Source organism: Carcharodon carcharias, chromosome 5 (assembly GCF_017639515.1).
Source record: "Carcharodon carcharias isolate sCarCar2 chromosome 5, sCarCar2.pri, whole genome shotgun sequence".
Lineage (NCBI taxonomy): Eukaryota > Metazoa > Chordata > Chondrichthyes > Lamniformes > Lamnidae > Carcharodon > Carcharodon carcharias.
Window position 1 is genome coordinate 141,570,483 of NC_054471.1, and position 25,960 is coordinate 141,596,442.

Sequence of the window (25,960 nt, forward strand, 5' to 3'; positions counted from 1 at the left end):
GCTTATGTACGTTGTGAAACAGGTCTGCGTGCTCAGATGATACAGCGGTGGGGGGGGGGAGGTGGTGGTGGTGGGTGGGTGGTGGGGTGGTGCTGATTCCGGTGGGCTAGCCTTAAAATGATGTGCAGATATCTTACAATGAGGTTCCCGATGGTGGAAAACGCGGCCTGCTATCGATGGGCTAAGCGGACAATCGCAAACTGGTTACACAACGTCGTGAAACTGATTTTTGGCCTTCTTGCTGTATTGTTCGCTCACGCCACTGAACACATCAACACCAGCGGGCATGGAAAATTCCACCCTTGGTCTCTCAAACATTTGGCACAATTGAAGGTAAATCTATAACACCTGTATCAAATGAAGCTGGGATATGATGGGTAGCATTCAGACTTTGTACCTCCTGGAAGAAACCCTGCCAGGGAAGGGTTCACATCTGAAATTCTGGTACAGTCTGCACAATCTTTCTGCCACTGAAAATAATGGAGGGAAATGAAGGTGCAGCGGGCACCAGGATTTATGATGGTTTGTTACTGGAGATTTGGGGTGAAGCTGCAGGCAGAAACTAATCTTCAAACAGTGAAGCACATTGATGTTTCAGTACTTATGTGCCTTGACATTGCTCTGAGTAAGTAAGTAACTAGCCATAGTCCACAAAGGACTGTAGGCATCTCTCTCTATTACAGAGTCATTTATAATTGTTAGTAATTTACTGTAAATGGTGCAAAAATGTTCAAAGCACAATGGAAAATACAAAAGAATATAGTTTACAGTCCAATATTAGAAAAAAAAACTAATGGTGAAACATCTTAATTATAATCACTTGTTATTGCAAAATATGTGGCAATTGCTATCAAATGTGAGCTCTAATGACAAAAACATGCGAGTCCTGTCCGAGGCTTTATACTAATTTGCTATTATAGTCAGCCATCAAATAACATCAAAAATCTTCATTTGCTTACAGAGTCACACAGTGCAGAAGAAGCCCTTCGGCCCATCGAGTCTGCACTGACACGTGAGAAACACTTGAACTACCTAATCCAATTTACCAGCACTTGACCCATAGCCTTGAATGTTATGACGTGCCAAGTGCTCATCCAAGTACTTTTTAAAGGATGTGAGGCAACCCGCCTCCACTACCCTCCCAGGCAGCGCATTCCAGACCGTCACCATCCTCTGGGTAAAAAAGTTTTTCCTCACATCCCCCATAAACCTCCTGCCCCTCACCTTGAATTTATGTGCCCTCGTGACTGACCCTTCAACTAAGGGGAACAGCTGCTCCCTATCCACCCTATCCATGCCCCTCATAATCTTGTACACCTCGATCAAGTCATCCCTCAGTCTTCTCTGCTCCAATGAAAACAACCCAAGTCTATCCAACCTCTCTTCATAACTTAAATGTTTCATCCCAAGCAACATCCTGGTGAATCTCCTCTGCACCCCCTCCAGTGCAATCACATCTTTACTATAATGTGAAAATAACTACGATATTTGTGGAAGAAAAAAAGCATGCAAACAACTCTCCAATTCATGGCTAAGTACTGAAATACTATTCATTTATCACTCACAAAAGACCCGTGAAACATTTCCATCATATAAGCACGTTTGCATATGTATGAGGATTATGCATGCAGTTATTGGGGTCTTCTCAGCCAGTTGAAAATGTTGATATACTCCATGTAAGAAAAAGATACAAAAAAATTAAATATCTTTCATGTAGTTTTGTTAAGGAATAACTTAAGAGTTGACTGCTTGAGAAAATCTACAGCCAATTTTTATTACAAATCACCACAACCAGAAAGTCAACTAAGTTCCTAACTTACATTAATGAATTAAGCAAAGGTATGCAGCAGTGCAGTCACTATACAGCTAGCAGATTCTGACAGTTATGTAAGCAGCATGAACTTGCACATCATAATTAAGCTAAGTGTAGGGAAGCAATATCAACAAAACTGCACAAAAAGGTTAATTATACATCAACGTTAAGACTGTAACCTTTTTACGTTTTTAATGCTAATTAAGAAATGCAGTAGCTGAATATTGTCTGTGAAACATCATTCAGACATCCTTTCTCTTTAGGTGTCAGTTGCAGCTCAGTGGTAGCACCCTCTTTTCTAAATCAGAAGTTCATGGGGACTTGGGCACACAATCCAGGACAACATTCCAGTGCAGTTATTAAGGGAGCGCTGCACTAACAGAGGTGATTGTCTTTCAGATGAGGTGTTAAAGTGAGGTCCCTTCTGCCCTCTTGGGTGGATGTAAAGGACTCAATGCTTCTATTCATGGAAAATCAGAGAGTTCTCCCTGGTGTCCTGGCCAATATTCATCCCTCACCAACATTGTTCAGCTGCCTCATTTCTTCATTACAGTAGTAACTACACATAAAAAATACTTCAATGGCTGTAAAGCACTGTAGAATGCTCCAATGTCTTGAAAAACACTATATAAATACAAGTCCTCTCTCTTCCCTTCCTTTATTCATAACTTGTCAAGAAATTCTTAAATAATCCAAACAAAGGTAAACAGCCAGGCTTCACATTGCCTCCTGTCAAGGTATGGTTACCAACTTGCTGGGAGCACCAGCATGAAGTAGATGATAACCATTTGAAAAATGATCCTCTGTAAAACAGCTATGCATGCATCTCGCATGACAAGAGCAAAACACAGAGAATTACAGTCTTTGAGAAATTCCAAGTCTCAAATATAAATTTCCTTTCCTGCCTGGTCTAGACATGTTGAGTTACCTTCCCTTATCTACAGAACTGATTATGTCTGATTCAAATGATGCCTGTCAGAATGCAAAGTGATCTAACCCTTACATATTACCTGTACTCTTTAAAATGTTTTTTTCTTTTTCGAAACTCTTCCCAACTTCCATGAATGCCAGTCACCTCACCCAAAGTGTTGGCCTTCTTGCACCAGCCTTGACAATTTATAAATAAGATTATTTGACTATGGAAGGAATCACGGGGGAAGCAAAACCTGTCCTCTCCAAATGTAAATGCACGTGTGCCTCCTAGAGTAAGTCACTGGCCATGGCCAGAAGCAGGGACCCTCTCTGAACTTTCCTCCCGATTCAAAGCACACCTTGGTTAATCAGCACAGACAAAGAACAAATCTGTGATGTTCTGAACAGTTCGGTACCACATTAAGCAGAGCATATACATGCCAAGTCACCGGGGAAGCTTAAATTAACTGTTAAATTAAATGCATGTTATTTTGATTTCATAGACAGAAAAAAACATTTTCCACATTTCAAAAGCAGAAGTCTCATAAAATATATACATCTATTTCTTGTATTTTTATTACTCCACCTTTATCATTACTCACTCTGTAAAATAAAAATTATCTTTGTGTTGCCTCCAGTTCTTTCACCAATTACTTTAAGTGTGTCCTCTGATCATCAACCCATCTGTCACTGGAAACTGTTTCCCCTTATTTCTGTTATCAAAATTCTTCATGATGTTGATCTAATAAATCTCACCATAACGTTTTTGACTCTAATGGGAACACCACAAGTTTCTTTCATCTCCAGGTAATTAAAGTTTTTCATTCCTAGTACCATTCAAATAAATCTGCTTTGCACCATAGACTCTGACATCCTTCCCGAAGTGTGGGGCACAAAATTGGACACAATACTCCAGCTGGCCCCTAACCAGTGATTTATATAGATTTAGCATAACTTCTTTGCTTTTGTACTCTCTGCCACTACTTAAAAAGCTAAGGATCCCAAATGTTTTATTAACAGATGTTTCAACTTGTTCGGCCACCTTCAAAGATTTCAGTACTTACGACCCCAGGTCTCTGTTCCTGCACCCCTTTAAAACTGTGCCATTTAATATTGCCTCGCCTCATGCTTTCTACCTAAACCATCATTTTACACTTCTCTGCATTAAATTCCATCTGGCATCAGTCTGCTATTTCACCAGTCTGTAGGTACTTCTGAAATCTGTTACTATCCTCCTCACTGTTTGCAATTTGTCTGAGTTTCGTGTCATCTGCAAACGTATACCCTGCAAACCCAAGCACAGGTCATTAACATACATTAAAAAGAGCAGTGACATAAGTGGGGTTCCTTTTGACAGATTGTGTCCCTAACTGAAAGGCAGAAGGGGAGTATGGCCAGGATCAGAGGGAAGTCCTTGGAAATAATCTCCATGGCCAGGCAGGCTTTGGAAATGTGCCTGAGGTGGCATCTGTCCCCACCTGACCTACTGAGCTCAGTGTTCTGACAGGGTCAGTGCTGGAGTGCACCTTACAGTACAATCACGGTGTAACCAACCTGTGACCATCCTAACCTGTAGAATTTCAGCCATTTGTTCTTTTGGAACATATTTATTCACTAGAAATACCACCCAAAGAAAACTTTCACAAAGATACTTACTGCACCACTAGGCAAGATGACCAGATCAATTCTTCCTTCCAGTCCCTTTTCTCCAAAGAAGCACCCAATTGTTAAAATAACCCACTGTACTGTCCACTTGAATGGAGTATCAAGGTAATTTATGTCACAATTCTAATACCATTTGGGTGAAATATTTCTGCCTGCCTTTCCTCCTTACTCCCACCTTAAATTTTAAACTTCTGGTTTTGAAATTTGAACTCTTCACTATAATGAACAACTTGCTGGGTTCAACTTGAGACAATTCCTTTCATAATCTTGAAACAGGAGTACTTTACTCAAAAACTCCTATTATGCTAAACCTTGCAGCAAGTTTAGAAATACTTATTGGAATCTTATTCACCTGATAAAACCTGCAATTCTAATCCTATCATGTGAATTTCCAGGGAACATATTCCACATTTCTCTGCTACGAGAGATTCATCTTGTGTGCAATAATTACACAGGGAGATCTCTGGATTGATATATAAAATGCAGTTATAGTTGCAAAATTATTTAATGAATAATACGCAATAACATAATCATATTTATCAGATGTATGTTAGACTTGTTCTACATGCTTCCTTCAGTGTAGTGTGATTAAGTCAGCACCAGCTAGCTGAATTAACATGCACAATTTGAACACATCTAACTACCTGTACTGATGTTCACTTCGTCCCTGAATTCGAGGTGCTCAATGAAACCAGTTTTCTGGTTTAAAACTGTAATTTTAATAATAAAAAAAATTCACAATTACAATTTCAATTGTAAAATTGTAAAAATAACCTAAAGAATTCTAAATTATTTTCAATTTACATACAAAAAGAATTCTGTATCGCCACTCCAGATAGTAATGCTTTTTTTAAATGTTTTGTATTAATTATAGATATAAAATGATTCTTGAATAAGTAATTCTTCAGTGTATCCCATTGTGCATGTAATGAAGGTAATATGTTTCATGACAGCTTTGTTTTCTAATCATTGCAGTTTGTAACAATGATCTCTCTCAAAAAAAAGTTACAAGCTGGCTAATGGGAAACAACCTAAAAAAAAAAATTAGAAGTTCCAATTATGTCAGTCTGAGTTAAGAGACCCATAAAATCACAGGTCATAAATTTATTAAGTTGCAAGGGCAACTGCCTGCTAGACCAGAAGGGATGTTTCCAAACTCACGTTCGTACTATTTATAATCGTTATTTGCCTCTGGTGCTGCAATGGTGTGAAGGTTATTTCCTCAGAGCACTGTTTTCATTATTACAGTATTATTGGGCTTTGGTTGAAATGCCAATTACAATCCATAGAGGTACTGTTTTTCACCACAAATCCAGGTTGGGCAATGAATTCATTCAAAAGGCACTTTTGTTTCCTTCTTCAAAAAGAAAACAGAAACCTCAAATTACAGTCAGTTGAGAAAAACCACAAGGAAAATGCCGTGAAATTTACACTGTATTTAGCTAGAATTATTACTGTAAATATGAAGGTCTTGAAAACTTTACAACATTGAAATTGAGAGATTGAAATCAAAAATAACCTGATGTAAAAGATTTAAAGAGTACATAGAACCCCTTAAAAAGCACGAGTTTGAAAATGTGTTCCCTGGATGAGGGAGACTTTGGCAAGGCTGTATCTAACGTTCATCCTTAGCTGACCGAGAAGATAGAGGGGAACCTCCTCCACACAGTCCTTCTGGTGCTCTATGTATGCTCTTTATGCTCTAAAATTAAAGCTCTGGAGAAAATGCCTAGGAACAATCATGCTCCCTAAATTAAACAAGTGTGCCCACCTATCCATGAATCACTGCTTGCTTCCAATGATAAACACTTAACTACTAATGTCATTCATCTCTTCCATAAGTCAGCCTTAGCTCTGTGGTAGCACAATCACCACTGAATAAGAAGGGTGTAGATTCAATCTCCACTCCAGAGATTTAAGTAAATAATCAGGACAGTGCTGTGGGAATATTGCGTTGTTGAAAGTTCAGTCTATCAGATGAGGTGCTGTCTGCCTGCTTGGGTAGGCATAAAAGATCCCTCGGCACAATTTGAAGATGATCATAGAGTTTCACCTGGTGTCCTTGCCAACCCTTATCCCTTAAGCAATAGCACTAAATTAGATTATCTGGTCATGGATCACTTCGCAATGTGAAAATTGGCTGAAATTGCAAAAACAATTACTTGGGCTGTGAATGCTGTGGGATATCCCAAGGATACGATAAGCATTATGCAATCCCAGCTTATTTCTTATTTATTAAGATGACAGATAAGACGCTAGGCATGCACCAGAATTCCAGTATTGTGATAGATATGGTAGCATCGTGACTATGTTACTGGACTAGTCTGGACCAATGATCTAGAAACACCAAGATCACATCCACCATGGCAACTTGTGAATTGAATTCAATTAATTAAATAAATCTAGAATAAAAAGAAGTAAATATCAATAATGGTGACCAGGAAACTGCTGGAATGTTGTAGAAACATCTGTTTTTTTTTTAGGGAAACGAACTCGCCACCCTGCCCAGTTTGGCCTATATGTGACTCCAGACAAGATTCTGGGGGTTACCATTGACCAAAACCTTAATTGGACCAGCCATATAAATACCATGGCTACAAGAGCAGATCAGAGGCTGGGAACTCTGTGGTGAGTAATTCACCTCTTGATTCCCAAACGCCTGTCCGCCATGTACAAGGTACAAGTCAAGAATGTGATGGAATTCATTCCACTTGCCTGGAATGCAGCTCCAACAACACTCAAGAAGATCCACATCATTCAGGACAAAGCAGCCTGCTTAACTGGCACTGTATCCATCACCTTAAATATTCACTCCTCCAGCCACTGATGAAGAATGGCAGCATTGTGTGCAATCTATAAGAAATACTGTGGCATCACACTAGGGCTCCTGTGACAGCACCTTCCAAATCTGTAGCATTACCCTTTGCTTCTAGCCACTAAGATAACTTTCTTTTCAGCTCACCCTTGGATCTCATGGACCATTACTTTTCTGACCAATCTGCCAAATGGAACCATGCTTCTTAATTTTTTATTTGTGCATGTAAGCATCATTGGCATTCAGGTGACTGGAAGTCTGTGTAGCTTGGAGGGGAACTAGCAGGTGGTGGTGTTCCAGTGGGGTTCCGCAGGACTCAGCTACAGTGAAGGAGCAGCAATATATTTTTAAGCACTGTGCCTCAATGATGCTAGGAGGGAATTCTGGGATTTTGACCCAGTGACAGCGATGAAATGATATCTGAACGAACATATCAGCTGGTCCTATCAATGGCAACTCTGATCAAACTGCATATTGCAACACTGATCATGAAGAAAAAACGAACACTAGTTAGTGAACGGTTCTCATTAGACAAAGCAATTGGAGCTTTTGAAGATCTCTGGGACTTGGAAAACCTGAGAAAATATGATGGCAATGGGCACTAGCTGTCTCATATCTGAGAACTGGGGAAATTGGGGGAAGAAGAATGACAGTTCATATTGGTCCACTGATATCTTTTAGGGAAGGAAATCTGCCATCCTTACTGGATCTGGCTTGTATGTGGTGATATCAGATCCACAGCACAGTTGCACCTTAAATGCCTCCTGACATAATCTAGCAAGCCACTTAGTATTATTCAAGAAGGCGGTTCACCAAAAATATATCGCTGTTCTTTCACTATCGTTGAGTCCTGCAGAATCCCACTGGAATACCACCACCCGCAGTTCCACTCTAAGACACACAGTCTTCCAGTCACCTGAATGTCAGTGATGCTCACAAGAACAAAGGGCAATTAGGATGGGCAATAAATGTTGGCAAATTCCATGAATGAATAGTATTACCATCATGACTTTGTGGACACATTTCTTTTTATTCCATTGCTTGCTGTTTTTTCCTAGATACACACATCAATACCTTTTATCTTAATTTGTATGATCACTTGATATTGTTATTGACATTAATAAAAGGAATATGAAAGACCAAGACAATTGTTTTTTTAAATTCATTTTATGGGATGCCAGCGTCAATGGCCAGGCTAGCACTTATTGCCCATTCCTAATTGCCCTTGAGAAGGTACTGGTGAGCTGCCTTCTTGAACTGCTGCAATCCATGTTGTGTAGGTACACCCACAGTGCTCTTAGGTGCGGAGTTCCAGGATTTTGACCCAGCAACAGTGAAGGAACAGTGATATATTTCCAAGTCAGGATGATGAGTGGCTTGGAGGGGAACTTCCAGGTGGTGGTGTTCCCATTGATCTGCTGCCCTTCCTCCTAGATGGTAGTGGTCATGGGTTTGGAAGGTACTGTTGAAAGACCCTTGGTGAGTTTCTGCAGTGCATCTTGTAGATGGTACACACTGCTGCCACTGTTCGTCAGTGGTGGAGGGACTGAATGTTTGTGGATTGGGTGCCAATCAAGCAGGCTGCTTTGTCCTGGATGGTGTCAAGCTTGAGTGTTGTTGGAGCTGCACTCATCCAGGCAAGCGGAGAGTATTCCGTCACACTTCTGACTTGCGCCTTGTAGATGGTGGACAGGATTTGGGGAGTCAGGAGGTGAGTTACTTGTGCAGGATTCCCAGCCTCTGACCTGCTTTTGTAGCCACAGTATTTATCTGGCTAGTCCAGTTCAGTTTCTGGTCAATGTTGATAGTGGATGTTGATAGTAGGGGATTCAGTGATGGTAATGCCATTGAATGTCAAGGGGCGATGGTTATGTTTTCTCTTGAAGGGGATGGGCATTGCCTGACACTTGTGTGGCACAAATGTGACTTGCCACTTGTCAGCCAAAGTCTGGATATTGTCCAGATCTTGCTGCATTTGGATATGGACTGCTTCAGTATCTCAGAAGTTACAAATGGTGCTGAACATTGTGCAATCATCAGCGAACATCCCCACTTCTGACCTTATGATGGAGGGAAGGTCACTGTGGCACCCATTACTTCAAAATTTGATTGTAATCTTAAGTTACTAATGAATATGAGCATTAAGAGTAAAAAAGAATAACTTGTCTGATTCATAAAGTGAATCCTTTGTGAATAATTTATCAAAGATGCAATGCTCATCATTTATGGTTACTTGAATATTTACTGCGCTCATTATTTCTGAAGAAACATTATCATAGGGAAGTCTTCAAATATCTTCTACAGTTTGGTAGGCTTATGGACATTATTGACGGAATTTGTGATAGGGGTCTCACCTGCCAGCTGGAGAACTGGTGGGAGTGGCATATCGCCTCCAATGGGAAAGGCCTGCCGGAATTATATGCCCATCAGGCAATTAAGTGGCCATTGTGGGTCTTCCTCAGGTTAAGGGTCCCTGGGGCAGAATTCACACCCTTTGAGAGTTGCCAATCAGAGGTCAATAATTCTCCGTTGCTGTCAGTGCCACTGGGAGCAGTGGCAACTGCTGGCAATGCACCCACCAGCATCCCAGATTCAACGATGAATCCCAGGCTGAAGGTGTGTGAGGGTGGGATGGGGGTCACGGTAGAAGGGGTGAGAGGGGTCAGCAGAAAGGGCAGGGAGGTGCTCTCAGCAGGACACCCCTACCTGATGCCAGGTCCCTCGATCAGGCACTGAGTGTCTGACAATGAGGGACCCCTTCTCAGAAGCGTTCTGCTTTTTAAGTTCCCTGCTTGGTGACTTCCCCTGTCCGCTGCTGGTTGAATCCCAATGGCAGTGGGTGAGACCCTTAAGTGGGCATTAATTGCCCACTTAAGGGTCTCAATGAGTCCACAAGCCTTCTCATCCCAGACTTAATCAGGTGGAGGTGCAAAGGTAGTGGGATCCCCAACCCGCACCCTCTCGCCTAATTAAATGCCCCCCACCCCAAACTCACTGCCAGCTTGGCTGGGAGGTATTAAGTTCCACACAACATCTGTGATTATCAACTACCCTGGCTCGTTCTTCTTCAGATTCATTTTTCCTTTCCCTCCATGTGATGCCCATAAGGATCAACAAAGCTGGAAAGGCAACCCCTGGAAATTTCCTCTTTCAGGCCATTTTTTTGTATTATTGTTGTTACAATGAGTCTTTTGAAATATGATGGGCCATTCCCTAAAACAAGGCAGAAAATACATATAATTTTACTGTATTACTGGACACTGACAGCATAATTCTTCCGCTTGACTATTCAAAATCAGCCTTGAAATGCTGATGGTCCCATCATGTAAGATGCCGTCATGAATCAGATATCAACATCTTAAACTGATCTGCACATTGCACCACAAAATTATGTAAGTCACCTAAACAAAATACACCATATGCTATTTCCAGTACAACCAATAACCACTGACTGAATTTAAGACAACGATCTAATCTCAAGGTCAGTACAGGGTAATGAAGCTTGGATAGTTCACAATGCCATCTGAAGCCTTAATGTAAATTAGGGCTTTGTATTTCATTTAGATAAAGAATGGAGAATATATGCACTGTAGTTCAAGATTCTCCCACTTGGGTTAAGATGCCAAATGAAAAGCCTCGTTGAATTACTGCCACGCTGTTCACTGACAGCCATCTATTTCTACATGCTGCATAGATAAAAAGAAAGTCTGTATTTATCATAATCAACATATAATATAGGATCCTCCCATCAATTCTATGCATACTCTTGTCTACACCAGATAACTATGCTGTGAAACTCTCACATTTTTGTATACAAGCATTTCTTAGTAATTCTGTATAGAAAATGCATTCTTGTCTTTTGAACTAATTGTGATTTCTTCTATCTCAACTGATTTGCTATAATGTTTCATCACACCATAATTCTTCCTTTCTCCAAGATTTGTAAGGTCGCATCTGTCAATCAAGGTTTACAATTTTGGAAGGCAGCTTGTGCACACGGTTCAGATTTAGACGATCAGAAATTAATTCATTCTCAACCTTTCACATAGTTGAAGGATGTGGGAACATGCAGCTTTTGAGGTGGAACAAAAGGAAACAGGAGAAGATTAAACAGCAAAGCACTAGGACTACTTTGCTGACCTTAAGGCTGCCATATTTCCACATAGAGTCTGTATGCCTCTACAGCATACGAGAAGGAGACAGGCTTCCACACCAGGCAGTAAGTTTAAGAACATGCACGGTTAAAATGAAGTTTGAGTATCACCTATATATAATAGGAATTAGTGTCCACTGCCCAACCAATTGAATCATCCATTTTAAATTGACCAATTTCTAATACTCACAAACAGTTATGAAATGCTCAGATGTGAACTTGGGTACACCATGAATAATAGAGAAACAAACCGAGTAGTGAGTCAGTAGTGTTAGAGACTATTTAAAACATTGTTGAAAACTAAATATTTACTGTGATGGTGGGAAAGAAGTACATTTTATTATGAGTAGATTTCGAATCTTGCCCATTAATTAAACAACTCACTAAAATACTTAAGAAATATCAACAGTTACAGTTTTCCAAGCCTCCCAATTCCCTAGGTAAGTGCAACGTGACACCTTTTGGGGAAAAGCCTAATCCATTACTCAAGAGTGACTCAAAAGCAACCCATGCCTCTGTATGCTGAGGTAAAGGAAAAATTGTGAAACCTGATAATGAAACCAGAAAATGCTGGAAATTAGTCTGTCAAAGTCTGAAGGATAGGTTAACATTTCAGGTGTGACCCTTTATCAGAATCAATTTTGGTAGTGATATTTGAAAACTTGTCTTTCTTTTGCAGACACTAATCAACCCTCAGTTATTCCAGCACTTCTGGTTTCTTTTCTACTTTCATGTAGAAACAGGTTTAGAATAGGGAGTAGAGAGCAAAACTAGACTATAGAATTCTTGATTTGAGTGAATTTCCAGTCCACAATAAAAATAAATGTTGACCTAGACCAATTTGTATTCAGGTCTCAAGGTGCCCACATGCTGTAGCTTTCAGACCCCAAGTGCAAGATTTTGGTCATGGGCTTCTGAACCCTGTTGTCAGACTCAAATGGGGGTCAAAAGTCCGCACTGTGTAGGAATCAGTTACTCTTTGTGATTTTCCCTGATTTATTAAATTAGTGGTCAATGATGGGCTTGCTATCCAATTAAGGATGACAGGCAAGCTGTCAAAACTGGAGAACCAGTAGGAGTCTTTCTTGCTTAAAAGCAGCAGCAGAATGTCACGGCAGGTTCGTGAGAGAGAAGTTATCCCAAAAACGGAGATGCCCCCCCTGCCCCGAACTAACTGTTTGAAATTTAAAATAAAAAATGGCCTTTGCAGCCAGTCCACCACTGTGTGCAAGGGATCTAGTCATAGGATGGCCAACTGTTTCTGCTGCATCCAGGCAGGCAGGGAAGACCTCTGGGCCTGTCTGGAGTCCTGGCCCCTTGGTCTCCTGCCCTGAGGCCACCTCTAGACAGCTAAACCATCCTTTGCCACCTGCAGGGTGCTGGAGGCCAACTGGAAAATCCCAGTTATACTCTGTAAACAAGTCTTAATTGGCCTTTAAGTGATGTAATAGGCTACCCACTGCATGTGGGCTGGTAGCCCTGCCGAACACCATCCCACCTTTGGGAAAATGAATTGGGGGTGAAGACGATGTAAGTGGCATGCAGGCTAGCGACATTAAATTCTGCACCTGCCCACTTCCACTTTCCCACCCCTGGAAGGCGCTAAAATTCAAGTCCCATTTCTGTAGCAAAAGCATGTGCACCAACACAAAGATTACGACCAACACAGCCATCTTCTTGCTTGCACATAGTCAACTTCATTTTACCATTAAATTTTACTAGTAAATCTTCAGCTAACAGTTGACCATAATCCTGAAGATGTTGATGCAGTTCCTTTTAGGACAAAGATGCCTGGAAGAATCTGCAGAGTGTCAGCTTTGACTCAACAGGCACAGACACAAGCTCAAACTGAGCCAAATTCTTCCAAGTTCCTTTATTGCGGACTTCAAATTAATTCAAAATAGTTGTTTTAACCTATGCCCTTGCATTGTATGCTTTTGACCCCATGTTCTAAGTTTTTCTTTGCTTTGAGCCAAATCGTACAACACTAATCCTATGGAAGCTGGAAGAAACTTACTTGTGGTTGGACGATTTATTTTAGCTGGCTGGAAAGAGAGCGACGAGAGATCCATTTCAAGCAAACGGTGGATGAAAGGTTTTAGATAGCTGTGTGGAGGGGGAAAATATGTTTATTTATTTTAGAGGTAGTTGTGGGAGATGACATTTAGTTTAGAGATAGAGTGGGAGATGACGTTTATTTTAGAAATTATTGTGGGTGGGGGACAGGTTTTATTTTTAGCTCAAACTGGGTTTGTTAGAGACTATTTTTAAGTACTGTGCGCAAAACATTCATTCTATCCCTAAATGAGAGGTGTATTTTTTTTTAATTCAGGGGCCCACAAAGTGTGTGCCAAGATGATTCAACTTATTTTCCCTCCCTTTTCATACACTTACTGTACCACGATACCTCCAGCACATCTGGAAAGGAGGAAATCACTTTATGTAAGGATTGTCGGGGTTGAGGGCAAGGTCACAACCTCGTGCAACAGTAACCAACTCTATAGCTCACACCAATAACCAACTGCACAAAATACACTTATCATCAACTTCTAAAGGAGCCAGATATGAAACAGGCTGACCAGAACGGGGGTTCTATACCTGGCTTGCAGTGATGTAACTGATCCATGTCTTAAACAGAAGTTCACTATCTTCAAAAACAACAAGATGATTTTGAAAACAATTTTAATTATTTGTGTTTTGCCATTCTGATAAAGAGCCCTGTACTCCTGCGCAGCCAAAAAAATGCAACTGAATGTTCGAGCCAACGTATGGGATTTTCTCCAGAAACTTGTCACAAAGAGTCAACTTCGACCACTATAAGCTATAAAATTATGTTTAATCTGATTAATTAGTTGAGTAGTGCAAACCTCTGGGTTTGAGAAATAAGGCTGTAACAATGTATCTCAGGTTTTAAACTAAAAACATGCTTCATGATTGCTAAGAATGAAAATATTACTGATTTCTGTATCGCTAATCCTGTCAAGCTTTCCTGGAAAAGTGACCTTTCTCGTTGAATGAATATGGTTTATTGTGACTCCTTCTGGGAACTAATTCTCCTTTTCAATTTATCAACTTGAAACTTTAAATGTACTAGCCACACCAAAGTTTTACAATAGCCAGCTACAAATTATCTGCTTTACAGAAACCCGTTGCAATGGTTTCACAATTATTGCCCATTAATGGTATGAAGTAATCCAGCAGCTAATCATTTGCATCGACGCTCAGAGTAAGATGATTCTGTGATCTTCCACTTCCAATGGGGAGCTATGTTCTAATTGCAGCCCAGTTCTTTAGTGGTAGAAAATCACGTTCTGCATGCCCACAATTTCCCATGATGTGCTGTCTGTGCGTGTTCAAAAGATCCCAGTTGCCATTTTAGGACTCAGCTGGGCAGAGCATGTAGCTTTGTGCAGTAGCTCTTGTGCATCTAGCTCAAGAGAAGCGCAGAATGAAAGTCTGAATTTATTTTTGTGGAGCTCGAAGGAGCACGCTAGTGCCCAGGAACTGAGTGGCAAGAATCGATACTACAAGCATCTCTTTTTATGCCCTTCTATTTCAACTCTCACCTGACTTGGTACACTAGGGGGCTGATGGGAAAAATGAAGCCCTTTTGCATGACAATGAGGCACAAAACATTAGGGCTTTGCAGGAAGCAGTTACCTCCTTTGCCAGTTTTCTCTCCACAGGATGGGCAGAATTTTACTCTTGGCGTGCAGGCTCGGCAGGGGGCATTGGGAAGCCAACCACCGCCCACGATCGGCAGCGCATCGCAAATTAAGGCCCATCCAGAGTGGGACGTGGCCTTTCAATGAGGGCGAAGGGGAGGGCGGAGGCTTAATGTCCGCCAGGTCCAATGGTGATCCGGTAGCCGATTCAAATGCGGCCTCAGCAGCCCTTGGAAGGCTGCCTCCGAAGGATGCAGAAGCTATGCGCATGGATGTCGCAGCGGGTGGATGCAGCAGGCAGGATGGCAGGTCGGCGGGGCAGTCGGCCCCGCATTTTTCGGATGAGTGCCTCACTGCCCTCCTGGAGGAGGTGGCATCCAGGGTCAGCTGCCATGACGTGGTGAGGCGCACATGGGTCCCGTGCCAGAAGTGCTTAACGATCTCCCGCGATCGGGAAGGGTGAGTACCGTGTTGGCATGGGTCACTTCGTAGAACAGTTAAGAGCTGCCCATCACCCTTTGAACCTCAGAGGTGGCAAATGTCAATGAGGCAGGATCTGGCCAAGGGAGTGAGCCCTGGCTGCTTGAACTGAGTGCCTAGCAGCTCCAGGGTCACGAATGGCTGAGCCCTGCGAGGTGTTCCTCAGGTGGGATTGGCCAGGCTGCAATGGCGCTGCAGGTAGAGGAGGAACTAATCAATGCTCCTCTATCCTTCCAGGAGAAAACATCCCATAACAATGCAGAGAGGTCACAGACTTCAGCGGGACCCCCACACCTCCTCATCCTCAGTAGATATGAGCAGGGGGCCCTGGAGCTGGAGAGGTACCATGCACCTCGGTCGAGCGGCCGCGGTGAGGTTGGGATGCCAGAGGGAGGTAAGAGTGCAGTGCACTGAGGTGAGAATGTGGCTTCTTGCAACCTTTGCAGTATAGTCTGTATATTGATGTGTGTTGAACCTGGAATGCCCATTGATAATGGAAAGACGAGGGCACAATGATGCAGATCTCTATCTCATCAGGGCGCCAGGCATGCGCACTGACAGTCTAATGACTTCTTCTCCCTTTTAGGCTCACCAGCAGCTCCTTGTTGTGAGGAGCTTGAAGGCCCACCCCTGACCTCTGAGGACCAGCATGCTGAGCACGCACCAGCGTCACACCCTCTCTGTGAAGCAGGCACTAGCACAGATACCGGCACCTCATAAGATCGGCATCTAGTATCTCACTGTACATTGGTGAGGGCACTTCACACTCGCTTAAGGTGCAGGCGGAGGCAGAGAATGCCCAGGGCGCCGGCAGTTGGAGGACTGCTGGGGAACAGGACAGTGCTCAGGCGATGGCTGATGATGGGCCTCTGGAGGTGTACCTGAGGAAGCAGCTGCTGGACGTCCAGCAGGGTGTGCAGGAGGATCTGACAGAGACAAATGAGGGTTTGCATGCCATGGTCTCCGTTGTGGGGAGTCCATGTGCAGCATAAACACTGCATTAACTCTCATGGCCGAGAACAATGCCTCCTCCATGGAGAGAGGGGTGACTGTCATGGAGAGGCTCCTCCAGGGCTCAATCAAGGGTTCCTGGGGATGCACTGGGACCTGTGGGGCCTCACACCAGCAATGACCTCAACTGGTCAGTGTCACTGTGGGAGATGGATTGGGCACCCAGTATCCCAGCTAGGTGTCCGTCCATCAATGGTGAGCAGTGAGGTCCAGAGCCACCTAATGTTGGCGCATAAGCTGCCTGTATTCTCTGCGGGCTCCTCTCAGGGCGCTCTGGATGATGGCAGCAGCTCTTCTGCCTCACTGCCAGTGACTGTGGCATCTAAAGAGGCTGCGGCGACTGGGGAGATGCCAGCCATGGCACTGGCTGCTCCCTCCCAGGTATGGTCAGCACAGGCTCCACAGGCCAGAGGATGCCCGCCAAGGTCATCAAAGCCAACAGGACTGCAGAGTGACCAGGCTGTCTCCAATCTCGATGCCAGGGAGGGGGGAGCACCTAGACGGAGCACCCACAAGCGAAAACTTAAAGCACCTTAAGCATAACACAGCCTGATCATGGACGATATTTGTTTCCCCCATTTTCTTTTGCAACTGGCCTTCGGATGTTTCATTTGTTCTGTAGGTGCAGGATAAGCCATGTTGTAATGATGGACGTGTGACTCCTTCAACCTTATTGCAGTGGCACATAGTGTATGTTGTTGACCAAGGAATTGGTCCTGTTAGGGACTGAATATGGAGCCTGCAGCCCTGGCGTGTGGTGGTGGTTCTTACTTGGTGGGCTAGCTGAAGGAGTATTGGATCAAAGCTTCCCGGGTGTCCCTGCCTGCATGGATATTTCTCAGATCTGCATCTATGCCCTCAGCATTCTCCTGAGCGTGCTCATCCTCGTACTCACGACTGGACTCATTGTCTGTTACCTGTGCAGCTGCGTCAAGATCTTCTTCATCCACTGCATCCCCATTTTCCAGTGCCAGATTGTCAAGAGTGCAGCATGCAACCACTATCAGTGACACACAATCTGGGGGTATTGTAGTGCAGCCCCTGTACAGTCCAGACATTGCAAGCGCATCTTGAGATGACCGATGGTTCTCTCTACCACCGCCCTTGTGGAGGCGTGGCTCCTGTTGTACTGCTGCTCGGCCTCTGTTCTTGGGTGGCAGATAGCTCTTGTCACCCAGCAGCCATCCATCTAGCCAGGCTGGCGCATTGAAGAGCTTCAGCACCTGGGAGTATCTCAGGATGTAAGCGTCATGGGAGCTGCCAGGGTAACTTGCACAGACTTGCAGAATCTGCATCCTGTGGTCACAGACTATCTGCACGTTCATGGAGTGGAAGCTATTGATGAAGGCTTCTGGCTCACCAGCTAGCGCCTTGATGGTCACATGTGTGCATTTGATTGCACCCTGGACGCGGGGGAAGCCAGTAATTGCTGCAAAGCCTCTGGCTCGCTCAGCCTGGCTGGCCTTGTCTGTACAGTAACGAATGAAAGTCAATGCACGCCTGAACAAAGTGTCTGTCACCGGTTTGACGCAACTGTGGACAGTTGATTGGGAGAATCCATGCAGATCTCCTACTGGGCCCTGGAAAGAGCCGGAGGTATAGACCCTTAGGACCACTGTGACGTTCAGATCCACTGGCATTGGGTGTCCACCCACATTGTCAGAGCTAATCTCAGGTCCAATCCTCTGACAGATGGAGGTCACTGTCTCCCTTGAGAGACGAAGCCTCCTTCGGCATTGTACCTCGGACATATTGAGGTAGCTGCATCGCAGCAGGATAGTGGCATCTTCTGATGCCCCTTCCACCTTGGCCTTCCTGTTGGACCTGCACCCCTTGTGCCTGTGCCTCTCCTCCCACAGGTGTCTCTCCTGCAAGCTGAATAGGGACAGCTGGCCTCTTCCCCCTTCTGGCCCTCTTTTGCTCCTCAGAGAAGGTGCCTCAGTGGAGGCCACAATCCCCTTTACCAGGGTAAGGGAAGGAGGTCTGATACCTGGAAGGCCTCATGCGATGTGAATCCTCCGGGGACCTGGAAGGCAACACTGAGTCCTGAACTGAAGCCTCTAAATGCTCAGAATGCAGCACTGAAGCAAAATGAAGCTGTCCTGTTCACAGAAGCAAGCAGCAGCGATATTTGAAACTATTCACTATTCGCTTTGTGAAGCCCACTGATCCCTCTTATCCCGCCAATGGATGAGGTTTTACAAATCGTGACCTGCCCGCCTGCCTGTTTTGCCCATGCGACGGCTTAAAAATTGCATTGGCTACGTAAACACTGAGTCAATTGGTCTTTCAAGGGCCTTAACTGGTCGGTTAATTAATGGCGGGCATGCCTCTGTCTTCATCGCACACTCGCCTAGCGAAATATCGCTCATCTGATGTCAAAGCGCTTTATTTCATGCACTGGTGTATCCTGCATGCCAAGGGTAAAATTCTGCCCGATGAATACATGTTACTTTTTGAGAATGTATAAGTGTAAATGCTAACCTAGACCAGGAATTAACCTTCTGGGAAGCTGAGCGCTCTCCATGCGGGCGGGGGGAGGAGGCTGAGTTGGGGCCTGCTCTCTTTCATGCCTATGCGCGAAAGAGCGCAGAAATCTCCCTGAGGCACAGAGCTGATTTTGAAAAGTTTAAATAAAGAAAAGAAAACATTTTAAGACCGTGTCACATCAGCTGGGGCATGTCAATAAATATTAAAATTATTTATTAAGGTTTAAAAACCTTCATGAAACCTCATTCCGACCGTGGATGAGGTTTCATGAAATATGCGAAGGCCGTCTGGGCTCTTCGCCTGTCTGCCAACCTTAAGGTTGACGGGCAGCTCCGTTAATTACTTTTTAAATGGCCTTAATTAGCCTTTGGCAGTTCGACGGGAGCGCAGCCAACTCCAGCGCGCACCCGCTGAACTGAAAATCAGAATGATGCGTGGTGACATCAGGACGCACGCCCAATGTCACCACGCATCATTTTATGTGTCGGCGAGCGGGACCCATCCCCCACACGCCGACCCGAAGATTCTGGCCTGTGTCTCCGAGTGCAGAAACTACAGTCTAATGTTGTAGCTCATGAACCAATACCAAACACCTCTTTGCTGTCTTTTGTCTTTTTCCATGTTGGGGAATGTGTAGCCAAGTAGTTTGATGTAGGATCACTTCACTTTTAGGATCTTGGTTTTAACCTAGTCTAGACCAATGAGTTGAATGTCTCCCTTCCCTGCTAATGTCCCATGTGAAGAGAGTTTGGATTTACTTAACTCAGTTCTCAGCACGTGTTCACAGCACAAATTTTCCATTTCTAGCACCATCCCTCATTCTGATGAGCATGTACATTTGTGCAAAACCCCCTTTATTGATTATCTCTATTAAACACTGTGAAACAAAATTCAGTATAATTGCAGTATGAGTTTTTATTTTACAGAATTATTTCACTCTGATTAAACCTTGGAAGCCTGCCATCCATCTGAAATGATCATCTGCTTCAAACAAATAACAGGAACAGAATCTAAATCAACAAACATGAAGAATCTTCACTGAAATGTAATTTATTGCGCTCACATTTTGTCAAAGTAGTAAGAAATTACTTTTTCTATGTCCATTGGTGTTGACTATTTTTATAGTTTACGACACTGCTGCACTTGACACACCTCTACCTCTGTGACATAAACCGCACACACTTTTGACCAGTTACTGTGTAACACAGACCTCAAAGTAAATCACAATACGGTATAAGATTCCTAAGTACAATGTTTATTTCAAGCAACGGGAACTATACTTTCCTAAAATAAAAACAGAAAATAGGGGAAATGCACAGTTTATGAAAGAGAAAAACTGGTTAATGTTTTGAAGTGATTCATCATAACTTTATCACCTGTTAACCTCTCGCAGATGCCAACGCTGCTGCTGACTATTTCCAGAATTTTCTGTTTTATTTCAGATTTCCAGTATCAACATATTTTTGATCTCTTACTCTTTCCCCTTATGTCTCAGTTTTATTTCTGGAATTATAGCTGACTTTCATTATTCCAGTTTGAAACAATCATATTAATTCCACAGTTTGTGGAATGTAAATCCTTCCCCTGCTATCATCAAGAGAACCTAACTCTAAACCACTCATTCCACAAATGCACAGAAGAGTGCTACAAAAATCCCTAATTACAATTCACAAGCTTTATTGCCTGTGCAAAAAATGCATTACCATGATAAATTTCAAATATCAAAATATTCTTGGAGTTAACAATTGATTATCATTATTGATTAATAAAAATATGAAAGCGGAAAATTAAATGGTTGATAATCAATTCTCCTGCTTAGCACCTGATAATTTACTCTTAAGGAGCTGTGCATCTTATGCAAAAATGCTTTTGAAGGGTTGATTATACTATAAGATTGATTTCTGAAATTAACATGAAGAAACTAACTAACCAGGGAAAAAGGATTGATTTTTACATATTAACCACATAATCAGAGCATTCATGTTTTTGAGGCTCTGTGATTACGATATAATATTAAACTGTATCTGATTTAATGGACATACAGCCCGTAATTTCGATCTCTTCAATGTCTAAACAGCCCAAACACCGGTCTGAGTGTAGAGTTGGCACCATTCAAGGCAAATTGAGCACTTATTTGCAACAATAAACACAAACTTAAGAGTTAATTCATCTTATATTTTAACAACAATTTTCACTTATATAGTGCCTTTAACATAGTAAAAGTCCCAAGACATTTTACAGGAGCATTATCAAACAAAATTTGACACCAAGCCACCTAAGGACAGAAGAAAGTGGTAAGTTGTAAGAAATATCTTAAAGGAGGGGAGAAAGGCAAAGAGGTAACATAGAATTACATCGAATATACAGCACGCAAGTGGGTCAATCACCCAAATCATCCATGCCAATGCTTACCCTCCTCTCAAGTCTCCTCCCATTCTTCCTCATGTAACTTTTATCAGCATGACCCTCTATTCATTTCTCCCTCATATGCTTATTCAGCCTCCCGTTTCATGCATCTATACTGTTCGCCTCAAACACTTCCTGTGGTAGCAAATTCAACACTCTCACCACTTTCTGGGTAGCGGTTTCTTCTAAATTCCCTATTTCATTCCTTGGTGACTGTCTTATATTGATGGCTACAAATGGAAACATTCCCTCTATCAATCCCTTTCACATTTTTAAAAACCTCCAATAGGTCATCCCTTAGCCTTTTTTTTTTAAAGAGAGAGGAGACCTAGCTTGCTCATCTTTTCTTTCTGGGTATAATTTTGCATTTCTGGTATCATCCTTGTAAATCCTTTTTTTTGAACTTTTTCCAGTGTGTGGTCTATATTAGTTCTCTGGACATGTTCTACATCCTTTTTAAATACAGGTATAAGGTTGGCTACCTACCAGTCCTCTGGCACTACAGATAACAAATTGGTTATGTATAGTAGTGTCTCAGCTATCTCTTCTTTAGATTATTTTAAAGTACAGATGCAATCTATCTGGAGCAGGGGTTTTATCCTCTTTGAGTTTGAATAGAGTATTTAATATGTCTCCTTTTTTCTCTTTTAAAGGCTTAGGGAGGGGATTCCAGAGTTTAGGGCCTAAGCAGTTGAAAGCACAGCCGCCAAAGTGGAGCAATTAAAATCAGTGATGCTCAAGAGGCCAGAATTGGAGAAGTATAGAGATCCTGGTGAGTTGCAGGACTGTTGGATAGGGAGGGGTGACGCAGGGAGAGATTTGAAACCAAGGGTGGAATTTTCCATGTCTGCTGGTTGGGGGCGTGTTTGGCAGTGTGAGCGGACAAAATGGCAAGAAGGCCAAAAATAAGTTTCACGATGTCGTGAAACCAGTTTGCAATTGCCCACTCTGCCCATCAAAGGCAGTCCGCATTTCCCGCCATCAGACATCAGGAACCTCATTGTAATACATCTGCATATTATTGCAAGCAGCTCGTTGGAATCATCCCCCCATGCTGGATCATCTGGGCATGTCAGCGTCATTGCATGCCAATGTGTTTCACAACTCTACATAAGCGACATGCACCTGGTAAGCTGCACTTCGCTTGGGACTTCAGGGTTTGTCTGCCTGCCTTGCCTCGGTCAGCACTCGCAGTCATCAGTACCAGGCTTCGCAGACAGCACCACACCACTTTTAGGGAGGCTCACAGGCAGGTCTCTACCTACCAGACCAGCCATAAGGTGGGGCTGGCTTTTCAACGGCTGCAGGGCTAGGGCTTGCGAGGGGAAGGGGGCGAAGTGGCCTCAGGCAAGGGAAGAGGCTGCTGGGTAAGGGCTGTACTGGGAAAGTGGGGTATCCCAGGGTGTGTATGGGGATACAAGTTGATCCATGCAAGAGACCTCCAGATGGTGAGGACTGAGGAGGCAGTCTCAAGAGGAGATGAGGCCAGATGGAGAGTTGAGGGTGATGTCCCTTGAGCTGGCAGCGATGAGAGGCCAGCGAATGTGATGGGCTTGAGTGTGTGAGTTTAGAGTCATGAGATGGTTGCCATACCCTGGGAGCATGGATGAGATCATTCATCCTCTACCTGCATTGGATGGCTAACCTCTTCTGTGCAGCATTGGCATTGATCGCCACTGCCATCACCTACCAAGCTGGAGTGGTAATGTTGCTACCCCTCCTGTGGCCGGAGCAGGGGTACAGGACATCACGGTGGGCCTCCACGGCATCCAAAAGGTGCTCGAGGGACACATCACTAAACTGGGGGCTGCAGTTTTCTTGCTTTTGAGGCCTTGTCTTCTTTGCTGCAAGTCCTTGCTGGAAGCACTGAGAGGTGCATGTGCGGCTGCACTTTAAATGAGGCACCCGTCATCGAAATTGTGTGTTTCCTGAGAATGCACAATTAATGAGGCAGGATTGGGACAATACACTGTGAAAAGCTGCCATTGTGGCTGGCGGGTAAAACATTTTTTTCCGCCCGCTACTGCACTTAGTGCAAATCTGGGGCAATTCAGCCCCAAGAGTGAAAATTTTAAAGCTGAGATCAATAGATCAATTTACAATGCAGTTGCTTACAAAAGAGGCTTACTATCCTATATTCTCTATTTTGCTGTTGATTGCAAATTTTGAGATTGTGATTCCTTTTCATACATTCTTGAGAACTAACAATGACCCCCAAAGGACACCATGCCATACATCCCCCAGCCCAAGAAACAAGCAGTAAATAGCAGGTCTCAGCTCCCAAAACTACCAAAAAAGCAAAATACTGTGGATGCTGGAAATCTGAAAAAAAACCCCCAGAAAATGCTGGAAAAACTCAGCAGGTCTAACAGCACCTTTGGAGAGAAAAAAAAGAGTTAACATTTCAAGTCCGTATGACTCTTATTCAGAGCTAAAGAGAAGTCAAAATGTGATGAAATTTATACTGTTGACATTCTGTAGGGACTGTTCCCTCCGGGACGCTCTGGTCCACTCCTCAATCACCCCCAACACCTCATCCCCCTCTCATGACAACCTTCCCATGTAATCGCAGAAGGTGCAACACCTGCCCCTTTACCTCCTCCCCTCTCACCGTCCAAGGGCCCAAACACTCCTTTCAGGTGAAGCAGTGCTTCACTTGCACCTCATTGAATTTGGTCTACTGTATTCGCTGCTCCGAATGCTGTCTCCTCAACATTGGAGAGACCAAACGCAGACTGAGTGACCGCTTTGCGGAACACCTTCAATCTGTCCACAAGCATGACCCAGACCTTCCTGTCGCTTGCTGTTTCAACACACCTTCCTGCTCTCATGCCCGCACGTCCGTCCTTGGCCTGCTGCAATGCTCGAGTGAAGCCCAGCGCAAACTGGAGGAACAGCACCTCATCTTCCGATTAAGCACTTTACAGCCTTTCAGATTTAACATTGAGTTCAACAACTTCAGAATCTGAACTCTTTCCTCCATCCTCAGCCCTTTTTTTATCCCCTTTTTCAATATACATTTTCATTTATATTTTTATCCACTTATTTTTATTTTTAATTTTTCATTTTTATTCATCGTTTTATCCCCACCTTTTATTCTATTTTCAATCTTTATTTCCACCACCATCCCCTCCCCCCCACCCCACCCCACAAGGGCCTCTGTCACTTGTTCATGTTGTTCTTTCCAGAGTGCTTACCCTTGTCCTGCTATTATCATATTCTGCTTTCTGACCTTAATGACACCATCAGCACCTCCTTTAGCTAGTGCCACTACCATTAACACCACTGTGTCTACGACATCTCGGGCAATCTCTTCTTTGCCTCCATCTATCACTGGCCTTCTATCCAGCTTCACCTCCTCCACCCATCTTAAACAGTATAAATTTCATCACGTTTTTACTTCTGTTAAGCCTGCTGAGTTTTTCCAGCATTTTCTGTTTTTGTTCCAAAACTAGTGCTCAATTCACCAAATTGCTGAAAGGTTTGACAGAAACCAACCAAACCAGAAGATTCTCTTTCCATGCTCCATTATACAATTTCAAATATATATAGTCACAGTGGGTCAGGTATTCATGATTAGCAAGCTGCTTTAAATGCAGGTATCCAGATGTGTCCGTGTCTGCTGAAAGCTGCACAACTTCGCCATCATGAGGAACCAGTTTTTACCATTCCCTGGGCAACAATAATTGCGGGAGGAGGAGCAACAATAATAGCAGTGAGCACAAGTACAGTGGCTGTCAGTCGGAGGTAGAGTGCAGCAAAGCTTTGGGAATTTGGCTGGCTTAAAGCCAAATCCAAACCAAACTCTCTCAGTTGGGCCAGCTTTCCAGAATTAACATTTGAGCCACCAAACTCTTCCCAGAGAATACTTGAGAGGTTGCATAATCACATTTTTATTTCCTCAAGGCCAAGACAAATCAGAACTCAGTGAAAGAAAGAGCCCCATCTTACTGGCCTTCCCCAAGGACTGTATTTGTTGGGCACTAATTACGTTTTGAGTTTTGTAAATTCAATTAAAATAATTAAAGGGAAAATGGAAAGCAAAATAAAAATTATGTTACTTTTTCCCATTAGTCTCAGAAGTCTGATTTTTATTTCTACAATCTGGGTACATCATATTAATGTAATTGCCATAACCCTCCCTTACTATATCGAAAGAGGTCACTGACTCATTGCACCCATAAGAAGAGAAGAAATAGGAGCAGGAGGAGGCCATTCGGCCCCTCAAGCCTGCCCCACCATTCAAAAAGATCATGGTTGACCTGCCCCAGGCCTCAATTCCTCTTTTGTGCCAGCTCCTCAAAGCCCTCAACTGCCTGATATTTCAAAAATCTATCTACCTCCTCATTAAATACTTTCAGTGATCCAGCCTCCACAGCTCTCTGGGGTAGAGAATTCCAGACATTCACCACCCTCAGAGAAGAAATTCCTTCGCATCTCAGTTTTGAATGAGTGTCCCCTTATTCTGTAACTATGTCCCCTAGTTCGAGGAACACCCACTAGTGGAAACATCTTCTCAACATCTACCCTGTCAAGCCCCCTCAGAATCT

The 25,960-nt window shown here is 43.3% G+C and overlaps 1 protein-coding gene across 3 annotated transcripts in view; it reads right to left on the minus strand.

Moving 5' to 3' along the window:
- Positions 1-25,960, minus strand: part of bach2b (BTB and CNC homology 1, basic leucine zipper transcription factor 2b) — a 317,454-nt gene that overhangs the window by 75,748 nt on the left and 215,746 nt on the right. The window contains exon 1 of one of the 3 annotated variants that reach the window (XM_041187261.1): positions 1,566-1,662. The exons of the other annotated variants lie outside the window; for them this stretch is intronic. Within the exon in view, the coding sequence (XP_041043195.1) occupies positions 1,566-1,592 (27 nt within the window). The 5' untranslated portion in view covers positions 1,593-1,662. Of the gene's footprint in view, positions 1-1,565; positions 1,663-25,960 lie in introns of those variants that run through there. 3 annotated transcript variants of the gene reach the window in all.